General features: G+C 50.7%; 1 protein-coding gene across 1 annotated transcript; it reads left to right on the top strand.

Annotated features, from left to right (window-relative positions):
* The first annotated feature begins 204 nt into the window (after window positions 1-204).
* GAST (gastrin) lies at window positions 205-4,114 on the top strand. Its single transcript, XM_012503739.2, has 3 exons — window positions 205-255; window positions 3,575-3,790; window positions 3,921-4,114. Exons 2-3 carry the CDS (start codon window positions 3,580-3,582, stop codon window positions 4,022-4,024), a joined length of 315 nt encoding a protein of 104 aa, XP_012359193.2. The 5' UTR covers window positions 205-255; window positions 3,575-3,579; the 3' UTR covers window positions 4,025-4,114.
* Window positions 4,115-11,915: the final 7,801 nt, after the last annotated feature.

Genomic DNA, 11,915 nt, shown 5'->3' with positions numbered 1-11,915 from the left:
CCTTCCCCCACGTCCTGGATGACTGACCAACACTAAATGACAAGGCGGGGCAGGGTGATGGGCTGTACCTGTGCCCCACCCCATTCCTCTCGCCTGGACTCATATGGCAGGGTGGGGCCGGGGGGCACGGTTGGGAGGGACCTTGAGGGCTTTATAAGGCAGGCCTGGAGCAGGCAGGCCTGGAGCACCAAACAGAGCAGAGACCTGAGAGGCACCAGGCCCAGCCGCCACACCACACACCTCCCAGCTCTGCAGGTGAGAAAACCCAGGAGGAGAGGGCAGAGGCTGGGAAGTGGGTTGACAGGTCCTCTCCCCCATCAAGGTACCAGGCCACTGGCCAGAGTCTGGGACTCACCCCTTGGGGTCTCCAGAGCTGGGACCCTTTCTTTATCCCAGGATGCAACTAGGTCTTGGCTCCAGTACCTACCCTGGTATTCCCAGCCTTGCCTTCCACCTGCCCTTCTGCCGCAGCCGAGACCCTGCCCTCAGCCTCTCCCTTCACACTTTTCCCAGCCCTGGGAGGTGAGGAGGACTGGGGATCTTCTCCTCTCTCTCAGATGAGAAAACTGAGGCCCAGAGGCAAGATGTGACTTGCCCAAAGTCACAGGGATTATTAGGCAGGGCTGGGGTAGGAATCCACAGCTCCTGGATCCCACTTCAAGCCCTTTCCTAGACCAGTGCCATCCAAAAGAATGTCCTATGATGCAGGAAATGGTCTTCATCTGCACTGTTCAATATGGTAGCCACTAGCCACGTGTGTGCTTGAAATGGGGTTAGTGTAAGGAAGTTTTTTGTTGTTGTTGTTGTTGTTGTTGTTTTTGAGACGGAGTCTCGCTGTGTCACCCAGGCTGGAGTGCAGTGGCGCGATCTCGGCTCACTGCAAGCTCCGCCTCCTGGGTTCACGCCATTCTCCTGACTCAGCCTCTCCGAGTAGCTGGGACTACAGGCGCCCGCCACCAAGCCCAGCTAATATTTTTTGTATTTTTAGTAGAGACGGGTTTTCACCGTGGTCTCGATCTCCTGACCTCGTGATCCGCCCGCCTCGGCCTCCCAAAGTGCTGGGATTACAAGCATGAGCCACTGCATCCGGCCTGTTTGTTTTTTATATAGAGTCTCGCTGTGTCACCCAGGCTAGAGTGCAGTGGCGTGCAACCTCCGCCTCCCAGGTTCAAGCAATTCTTCTGCCTCAGCCCCCCGAGTAGCTGGGATTACAGGCGCCTGCCACAACACCCGGCTAATTTTTTATATTTTTGGTAGAGACAGAGTTTCACCATGTTGGCCAGGCTGGTCACAAACTCCTGACCTCAAGTGATCCGACCCCCTCAGCCTCCCAAAGTGCTGGGATTACAGGTGTGAGCCACTGCACCTGGCAGTAATTTTTTAATTTAATTAATCTAAATATAAAGAGCCACATGTGGCTGGTGGCTACAACACTGAACAACACATGTGGTTAGCATCTGACAGTACAGCTCCAGATCACTGATTTTTCAAACATTTCTTCAGCAGCAGAATTATTTTCTTCCAAAGAAAACCTAACAGAAAACCTCATTATGAAAAATTTAATGGCCAGGCACTGTGGCTCATGCCTGTGATCACAACACTTTGGGAGGCTGAGGCAAGCAGATTGCTTGAGCTCAGGAGTTCCAGACCAGCCTGGGCAACATAGTGAGAACTCGTCTCTACTAAAAATAAAAACAAAAAATATTAGCCGGGCATAGTAGTGCACACTTGTACTCAGGAGGCTGAGGTGGGAGGATCTCTTGAGCCCAAGAGGTCGAGGCTGCAGTGAGCCAGGATCACGCCAGCCACTGCATTCCAGCCTGGGAGACAGAGCAAGATTCTGTCTCACAAAAAGAAAAAAAAAAGAAAAACTTAAAAGCAGTACAGTATTTTATTAATACAAATGTATTCTGACAAGAGAAAATTTTTATCATTTTCTTATGATAAGACCAATCAGAATAGTGAGACAAAAAGAATACAAAAATAGTGAGTCCAGGGAACAGATGACCATTTGAATTTTATGTTTGTTTGAGATTCCAGTTTAGTTCTGTATTATGTTTTCCCCAAACTTGATTCACCCTGATACATAATTGCTAATGGTGACAGCTTAATTTTTTCTTAACTGCTTCATTATAATCACAGGATATTCCTCAGTTAAGCAAAAATGACAGGAGAACCTTTCCTCTCAGGGCTGCACAAAAATCAGTGTGAGCTGGCCAAGGGTTGAATGTGCTGCAGTCTCCAAAGTGGTAACATGCGGTCTGTAACACAGTTGGATGTCTGTGTTCCTTTGGTATTACTATTTAAAAGTTTCACTTTTTGTTTTTGTTTTTTTGAGACAGGGTCTCACTCTGTCGCCCAGGCTGGAGTACAGTGGTGCAATCTTGGCTCACTGCAACCTCCATCTCCCCGGCTCAAGTGATCCTCCCACCTCAGCCTCCCAAGTAGCTGGGAATACAAGTACATGCCACCATGCCTGGCTAATTTTTGTATTTTTTGTAGAGATGGGGTGTCGGTATGTTGCTGAGGCTGGTCTCAAACTCGTGGGCTCAAGGGATCCATCCTCCTCAGCCTCCCAAAGTGCTGGTATTACCATGCCTGGCCTAAAAAGTTCACTTTAAATAACAAGTCTTGGGCCGAGCACAGTGGCTCACATTTGTCATCGCAGCACTTTGGGAGGCTGAGGCGGGAGGATTGCTTGAGCCCAAGAGTTCAAGACTAGTTTGAGCAACATGGTGAAACCCCGTTTCTACAAAAAATACAAAAAAAATTAGCCGGACATGGTGGTGCAAGCCTGTAGTCCCAGCTCTTCTGGAGGCTGAGGTGGGAGGATCACCTGAGCCCAGGAGGTAGAGGCTACAGTGAGCAGTGATGGCACTACCGCACTGCAGCCTGGGTGACAGAGGCCCTGTCTCAATAAATAAATAAATTACATGACTTAAACAGCTACAGAGCCACTAACATGGCCTCAAATTCTGCAGAACAGAATCTAGGGAAACCATTGCCCTAGGATTCGACTTTCTCCAAGAGAAGCAGTGGCTGTAATCGGGGTAGGCAAAGAGAAAAAAACACAAGACTTCGGGGCTGGTGTGGAACTCACAGAAACTGGAGAACTGAACTGAAGAAATAGTTCACAACTCCACACAGAACTGCAGACTCACCCGGGCGCGGTGGCTCACACCTGTAATCCCGGCATTTGGGAGGCCAAGGCGGGTGGATCACCTGAGGTCAGGAGTTCGAGACCAGCCTGGCCAACATGGTGAAACCCCATCTCTACTAAAAATTACAAAAATTAGCCAGGCATGGTGGCCCGTGCCTATAGTCCCAGATATTCTGGAGGCTGAGGCAGGAGAATCACTTGAACCCAGGAGGCAGAAGTTACAGTGAGCCGAGATCCTGCCACTGCACTCTAGCCTGGGCAACAAGAGTGAAACTCTGTCTCAAAAAAAAAAGAAAAAAAGAATTGCAGACTCATCAGCAGGTAGAGGCCTGGAGCCACATGGTTCAGTCCCCTGCCTCTGGGCCTGTGTGGGGACAGCCTCACCCTTAAGCTAGTCCCTTCTCTCCTTTGCAGACAAGATGCAGCGACTGTGTGTGTATGCGCTGATCTTTGCACTGGCTCTGGCCGCCTTCTCTGAAGCTTCTTGGAAGCCCCGCTCCCAGCAGCCAGATGCACCCTTAGGTACAGGGGCCAACAGGGACCTGGAGCTACCCTGGCTGGACCAGCAGGGCCCAGCCTCTCACCACCGAAGGCAGCTGGGACCCCAGGGTCCCCCACACCTCGTGGCAGGTAGGAGCTGCTGACTCCCCTGCTTGCCTCACTCGGCCAGGTTTGGCCAAGGTCTCCCCAGACTGGCCCTGACTTCGGTTCCTGGAAGGTAGGCATCCTTCCCCCATTCTCGCCTCTCTCATCTCCTCAGACCCGTCCAAGAAGCAGGGACCATGGCTGGAGGAAGAAGAAGAAGCCTATGGATGGATGGACTTCGGTCGCCGCAGTGCTGAGGATGAGAACCAACAACCCTAGAACCAAGCCTCAGAGCCCAGCCACCTCCCGCTCCACCCCAGCCCTGTCCCCTGAAAAACTAATCAAAAATAAACTAGTTTCCAGTGGATCAATGGACTGTGTCAGTGCTGTAGGGCAGAGGAGGGGGACTCATTTGGGGGTGAAGTTGTGGCAGGGAGAAGAGCTGAGTGCCTCTTAGGGGCAGGGACCCTGGCTGATTCTTCTTAGGTCCCCCAGAGCCCCACATTGAACAAGAATCCACAGGTGTGGGCGGGATAATAGACGGTAGGGTTCATAGCCAGAGTAACATTTTTTTTTATTTTTATTTTATTTTATTTTTGAGACGGAGTTTCGCTCTTGTGGCCCAGGCTGGAGTGCAATAATGAGACCTACAACCTCTGCCTCCTAGGTTCAAGTGATTCTCCTGCCTCAGCCTCCCAAGTAGCTGGGATTACAGGTGCCCACCACCACACCTGGCTAATCTTTTTGTATTTTTAGTGGGGATAGGGTTTCACCACGTTAGCCAGGCTGGTCTTTTTTTTTTTTTTGAGACAGAGTCTCGCTGTCGCCCAGGCTGGAGTGCAATGGTGGGATCTCGGCTCACTGCAGGCTCCGCCCCCCGGGGTTCACGCCATTCTTCTGCCTCAGCCTCCTGAGTAGCTGGGACTACAGGTGCACGCCACATCGCCCGGCTAATTTTTTGTATTTTTTTAGTAGAGACGGGGTTTCACTGTGTTAGCCAGGATGGTCTCGATCTCCTGACCTCGATCCGCCTGCCTCGGCCTCCCAAAGTGCTGGGATTACAGGCATGAGCCACTGTGCCCAGCCTCAGAGTAAGCTTTTTAAAAGATAAACCATGTCACTCTCGATTTTAATCTTGCAATGTTTCCCAATGCACTTAGAATACAACCTGAACTCCCTGCCACAGCCCTGAAAGCTAGCCCCGAGGGTCTCCTCCCACTGTGCCCCACGTGGCTTCCTTCTCTTTGTCCTCTCATGGCTTCCTTCTCTTTGTCCTCTCGGTCCTTTCCTTTACACAGACATGCCATGTTCTCTCTTGCTCAGGGCCTCCGACCTTGCCATTCCCTGTGCCTGCAACGCTCTTCCCCAGGCACGAATATGGTGGGCTCCCCTTTCCTCCTTAGCTCTTGGGTGAAATGCCTCTTTCTGAGAGACCTACCCTTTCTGCTCCTCACCCTTCACACACAGACCCAGTTATTCTCTACCACAGGGTCAAATAAAAGAGAAAAAAATCAAGCTTTTAAAAGAATGAATGCTAGTTGTATTCAGAAGTCCTACCAAGGACTATAGATTGGAGCCTCCAGCCCAGGAGCAGGCTCTGGCACAATGTTTCAGCCCACTGCTTATATACAGCTGGGGGCTGAAGGTGGAGGTTCCGTATGTGCAAAATCCCATCAGACTTGCTCACAATTACATGACAGCAGAATCACAGCAAGGTTTGGGTCCTAGATCACAGAGGCATCATCACTAACCTCGTCAGATGTCATCTTGGAAATGTTCTATGTCGGAAAAGCCAAGGACTAGGATCGTTTCTCTTTTAAGAAATGTGAAGACTCAAGCCAGGCGCAGTGGCTCACGTCTGTAATCCCAGCACTTTGGGAGGTCAAGGAGGGTGGATCACTTTAGGTCAGGTGTTCGAGACCAGCCTGGCCAACAAGGTGAAACCCCTTCTCTACTAAAAACACAAAAATCAGCCAGGCATGTGCCTGTAGTCCCAGCTACTCGGGAGGCTGAGGCAGGAGAATTGCCTGAACCCGGGAGGCAGAGGTTGCAGTGAGCTGAGATCGCACCACGGCACTCCAGCCTGGGCAACAAGAGCAAGACCCTCTCTCAAAGAAAAAAAAAAGAAGAAGAAGAAGAAAAGAAACGTAATGACTTAGCCAAGAGACATGGGGGGGGCCTCAGGCTCTCTACTGTGCTGTCTGCAAAGCATCTTTCCAGAGGGCTGCACGTCTGTCTGTAGTCACAGAGTCAGGGGCTTTGTGAAACTATGCCGACAAGCAGAAAGGAGCAAACACGACTTCTTAATGTTTGTTGCTTTGTCTCACAATAGCAGAATATTTTCTTTAGAACACACTTCACAATCTGTAGTTGTTTTGTTTGCCAGTTTATTGTCTGCCTCTCTGGCGAAACAGGAAACTGGGAGTGTGACAAGTCCCTCCTCCCTTCTGTATCCCCAGTGGCAAGAATAGGAGGAACCCAATAAATATTTGTAAATAATTGCCCATGAGTGGCTGGTGCAGACATTGCTGGTGTCTCACCCCATTCCATCATTGTTCTTGTGCCTGCTGAAACCGTTACCTTGAGTTACCCTCCACCTGAGGGCTGTAGGGGAGGGAAAGTGTTTTTTTTACCCATCTTAGGTCCATGGCTGGGGCTCTGTAATAGATAGATTACAAGAGAAAAGCAAACAAGTTTATTAACACGTGTATCACACATTTAACACACAGAGTACCCAGAGATGAGTAACTCAGAGAGGTAGCTTAGAATTCAGGCTCACACTGTCTACGGCCATACCACCCCGAACGCGCCCTGATCTTGGAAACTAAGCACGGTGGGGCCTCGTTAGTACTCAGATGGGAGAATTCAGGCTCACAGAGCATCTTCAACAAAGAACAATACATTTGTAGGCAAGATAAAGGACAGCAGTTTTAAGACTTCCAAGGGTGGCTAACTGTGTGTGGGAAACAGCTTTCTGCCCATGGGAGCTGAGCCCTGTCCCCTCTCAGGGCTGGGTCTGGTAGCCAGTGGGCCTCCCCCGGCTTCTCCTGCCCCCTGGGCTGCCATGTGACCCACATCCAGCAGTCACAGCTCTTGTGCCAGCTGCAGAACAAGGGCTGGGGTTCCTACCGCCTGTCCCAGAAGAGGGCTGAGGTCCAGGCCCCCAAGCTCCAGCCTAGGTTGGACTTCCAAGGGTGGCTAACCGTGCATGGGAAAGCAGCTATATGGAAAACGAATGGTAAATAAAGGCTAGTGAGTCAAGTTTGTTATGTAGATTGCACTGGTGCCACTCCAGGCTGAAAGGAGTCTAAAGCTGTCTCCGACTTGTTCCAGACATTACGGAAGGAAAACATCCTATGTAAATGAAATTGTCATTCTGTGTCCTCCCACCACAGCAGAAGATGTGTCCTTCCGTTGAGTGAAGGTAACTTTACGTCCACCAAGGATACTTTGAGAAAGTCTATGAGGAGCAAGCTTCAGTCCCACGGTTTCAGACTATTTATTCTCTGAACACAAGAGTATTGGTTAATTATGTTCTCAGCTCTCCTCGCTGTTGTAAGTGTGCACTCATTGCAAGTAACTTATATTTTTTTACTTGAATGTATTTTATTTTTTTGAGACAGAGTTTTGCTCTGTCACCCAGGCTGGAGTGCAGTAGTGCCATCTCAGCTCACTGCAACCTCCACCTCCCAGGTTCAAGCGATTCTCCTGCCTCAGCCTCCCAAGTAGCTGGGGTTATAGGTGGGCACTACCACGCCAGGCTAACTTTTGTAATTTTTAGTAGAGATGGGATTTCAGCATGTTGGCCAAGCTGGTCTTAAACTCCTGACCCCGTGATCCACCCGCCTCGGCCTCCCAAAGTGCTGGGATTCTGGGTGTGAGCCGCCGCACCCAGGCTGAATGTATTTTAAAGCAGTAGATAGAATAACAAAGGAATATGAAAACCATGGATTGAATGGACCATTTTATGTATTCAAAGAGAGAAGCCACCATCATTGCCAGAAATATCACGTAAAAATTGGCAATTTGGCCAGGCGCGGTGGCTCACGTCTGTAATCCCAGCACTTTGGGAAGCCGAGGCAGGCGGATCACCTGAGGTCGGAGTTCGAGACCAGCCTGACCAATATGGTGAAACCCTGTCTCTACTAAAAATACAAAAATTAGCTGGGCATGGTGTTGTGCACCTGTAATCCCAACTACTCAGGAGGCTGAGACAGGAAAATTGATTGAGCCCGGGAGGCAGAGGTTGCAGTGAGCTGAGATCACGCCATTGCACTCCAGCCTGGGAGACAGGGCGAGACTCTGTCAAAAAAAAAAAAAAAAAAAAAAAGGCAATTTGGAGATTGCAGTATTTAGTAAATAAATAAACGATCAACATTGTGCAACCACTACCAAAAAGTGTATTGTAATGCAACAAAAATCAACATTTTATTCACTGAGTATCAATAAAATAAGTCCAAATTATGGAAACCAAAAAAAATAATAAAAAATAAAGTTGTCTCCAGATATTTAACTTTTTTTTTTTTTTTTTTGAGATGGAGTCTCACTCTGTTGCCCAGGCTGGAGTGCAGTGGCACGATCTTGGCTCACTACAAGCTCTGCCTCCTGGGTTCACGCTATTCTCCTGCGTCAGCATCCCAAATAGCTGGGATTACAGGCGCCCACCACCAAGCCCGGCTAATTTTTTGTATTTTTAGTAAAGGCGGGGTTTCACCATGTTAGCCAGGATGGTCTTGATCTCCTGACCTCGTGATCCACCCGCCTCAGCCTCCCAAAGTGCTGGGATTACAGGCGTGAGCCACGGCGCCCAGCTTTTTTTTTTTTTTGACAGAGTTCGGGGCGCGGTGGCTCACGCTGTAATCCAGCACTTGGGAGGCGGGCGGGGGATCACGAGGTCAGGAGATCGAGACCACGGTGAACCCGTCTCTACTAAAAATACAAAAAAATTAGCCGGGGTGGTGGGCGCCTGTAGTCCAGCTACTCAGAGGGCTGAGGAGGAGATGGCGTGAACCGGGAGGCGGAGCTTGCAGTGAGCCGAGATTGCCACTGCACTCCAGCCTGGCGACAGAGCGAGACTCCGTCTCAAAAAAAAAAAAAAAAAAAAAAAAGACAGAGTTTCGCTCTTGTTGCCCAGGCTGGAGTGCAATGGGGCAATCTCAGCTCACTGCAACCTCCATCTCCCAGGTTCAAGTGATTCTTTTGCCTCAGCCTCCCAAGTAGCTGGGATTACAGACATGTGCCACCACACCCGGCTAATTTTGTATTTTTAGTAGAGACAGGGTTTCTCCATGTTGCTCAGGCTGGTCTCGAACTCCCGACCTCAGGTGATCTGCCCACCTTGGCCTCCCAAAGTGTTAGGATTACAGGCATGAGCCACTGTGCCCAGCCCAGAGATTTAACTTTCATCCTTCCTGGTAGATGGACACAGTTGAAAATGTATGTCCTGCTTTTATGCAAATAAGAGGGCAGGGAGCTTTTCTTGTATCTGCTTCTTCTCAATTGCCTTCAGCTCAAAATAGTCCCTATGCCAAAGTGGCGTATTTGGAGGTAACACATTCTAGTTTCCCTCAGGGCCAAGTGCAGGGCAGTTAAATGCCTCCAGAAGCATCTCTCAGTGTCAGATGACAGTTAGAGGATAAATACCCCAGCTCCCCCCGCCAAGGGGTGGGATAACTCTGAGATATATTCTTTTTTTTTCCTTGAGACAGAGTTTCACTCTTATTGCCCAGGCTGGGGTGCAATGGTGCAATCTTGGCTCACCGCAACCTCCACCTCCTGGGTTCAAGCTATTCTCCTGCCTCAGCCTCCCGAGTAGCTGGGATTACAGGCATGTGTGCCACCACGCCCGGCTAATTTTGTACCTTTAGTAGAGATGGGGGTTTCATCCATTGGTCAGGCTGGTCTCGAACTCCTGACCTCAGGTGATCCACCTGCCTCACCCTCCCAATGTGCTGGGATTACAGGTGTGAGCCACCTCGCCCAGGCTACTCTGAGATCTATTCTACTGTCCCCCCGAGTTCCCAGCAGGACTGAGACCTGGTTAGCCACAGCAATAGCCTTCTCAATGATATTCTTTTGGCAGGGGGGCCACAAAGTGTGTTTTATTTTTACTATTCATATAAATAATTTTCTATAATATCCTAGAGAAAACCAGAGAATTTGGCAGTCCCATTTACGGGTCCCCTCAGAGACCCACAGGCCGGTGGCATCAGTGCGAGCTGCCCAGGTTCACAGAGCAGCTTGTGGCTTGCATCCACCTTGCAGGTTGCTTTTCTTCCACATCACCACTGGGGGCTTGAAGATAACAGGGGCAGGGAATCCTCCAGATTTTAGGAAATTTCACTGCTTCTCCTGCTCAGTGGTCTCTGGTCCACAAGGTGTTCTCCTGCATCTTCATTTCCTTCAAAGCTTTATCAAAGCTGGCAATTTCCCGCATGTCTGGTTTGTCTGTCATTTTCTTTTCTCTTTTTTTGAGACAGGTCTTACTCTGTCACCCAGGTTGGAGTGCAGTGGTGCAACCTCAGCTCACTGCAACCTCTGCCTTCCAAGCTCAAGTGATCCTCTCACCTCAGCCTCCCAAGTAGCTGGGATTACAGGGGCCCGCCGCCATGCCCGGCCAATTTTTTTTGTATTTTTAGTAGAGACAGGGTTTCACCATGTTGACCAGGCTGGTCTCGAACTCCTGACCTCAAGTGATCCGCTCACTTCAGCCTCCCAAAGTGCTGGGATTACAGGCGTGAGCCACCACACCTGGCCTCCCCCAGATATTTTCTCGTGTTTTCAGATGGAGTCTCACTCTGTTGTTACCCAGACTGGAGTGCAGTGGCATGATCTCCGCTCACTGCAACCTCTGCCTCCTGGGTTCAAGTGATCCTCCTGCCTCAGCCTCCCAAGTAGCTGGGATTACAGGCACCCACCACCACGCCCAGCTAATTTTTGTATTTTTAGTGGAGACGGGGTTTCACCATGTTGGCCAGGCTGGTATCAAACCCCTGACCTCAAGTGATCCACCCGCCTCGGCCTCCCAAAGTGCTAGGATTATAGGCATGAGCCACTGTACCTGGCCTCCCCCAAATATTTTCTATCTGTGGTTGGTTAAGTCCACGGATGCAGAGCCCGAGGATACGGAGGGCGACTATACTTGTTCCTAAACCCTGTTCCAGGTCTGCTCTGGGGACTTCACCCTAAGACAGTGGGTGACTCTCTCCCATCCTATCTTTCACAGCCAGGCCACTGAGTCAGTCTCTGGGGTGAAAGGATCAGGGAAGCATGAGCTCAAATCCCAGCTCCACACCAGCCATGATCTGCTGGTGAGAGCATCACTTAACCTACTCTGGCCTGAGTTTCTCCATCTGACAGACACTTAATCACATCATCCACCACCCTCCAGGAGCTGCTGCTGTGATTAAACAGTGTATTTAATACGAGTCCTTGGCATATCCTTCAATATTAGCATCCACCCTTTCTCCACAACTTCGCCCTGCCAAGTGCACACGCACATGCCTGCACACACACACTCCCTAGGAGAGACAGCTGGAGGCTGGGCCAGGAGCGAATAGATCCTTTATTTCCTGCACCACACGCACACAGGCTGACAAGCAATAGGAGATTGAGAGGCGCTGTGTGGAGGGGGGCAGGCACCCTCGGGAGGCCTGAGTCCCAGCCCCCAGCTATTGAGGAACAAAGGTGTGGGAGAGGACGGAACATGGAAGAGGAAGCCAAGGGCAGGAAGGGGGGTCAAGAGGGAGGGGAGAGGGGCTGGGCCATGGGTGGGAGCCTGGACACCCCCAGGCCACTGGCAGAGGAGGGAGGGAGGGAGGGAGGGAGAGGAGAGACACACCACTGGACAGAGGGGCCCTCACCCACCCACACACAGAGACACTTGTGGTTACAAACAGTAAGTAGGGACTGAGAAGAAAGGATGAAGAACAGGGAAGACGGCCAGGTCCCTCAAGTCAACAAGAACCGGAGTGGCCACTGTTAGCACGGGCGTCAAGGGGTGAGGGGCACATTGTTGGGAGGGCACTCACACCCTACCGGTGGAAGCTGGGCCGTTCCCCACTCAGAGCTGGGTCTGGTAGCCAGTGGGCCTCTCCCGGGCTTCTCCCGCCCCTTGGGCTGCCATGTGACCCAGGCCTGGCAGCCACAGCTTTTGCACCAGCTGCAGAGC

This window comes from Nomascus leucogenys, unplaced genomic scaffold (assembly GCF_006542625.1).
Source record: "Nomascus leucogenys isolate Asia unplaced genomic scaffold, Asia_NLE_v1 Super-Scaffold_285, whole genome shotgun sequence".
NCBI classification, from domain to species: domain Eukaryota; kingdom Metazoa; phylum Chordata; class Mammalia; order Primates; family Hylobatidae; genus Nomascus; species Nomascus leucogenys.
The sequence above is the reverse complement of the archived record's forward strand: the minus strand, read 5'-3'. Positions and strand labels throughout refer to the sequence as shown.

Bases quoted from the DNA above. Each gene is read 5' to 3' on its own strand.
- GAST (XM_012503739.2), top strand. From the start codon at position 3,580: ATGCAGCGACTGTGTGTGTATGCGCTGATCTTTGCACTGGCTCTGGCC. The intron at 3,791-3,920 runs GTAGGAGCTGCT...TCATCTCCTCAG, and splicing joins TCCCCCACACCTCGTGGCAG to ACCCGTCCAAGAAGCAGGGA.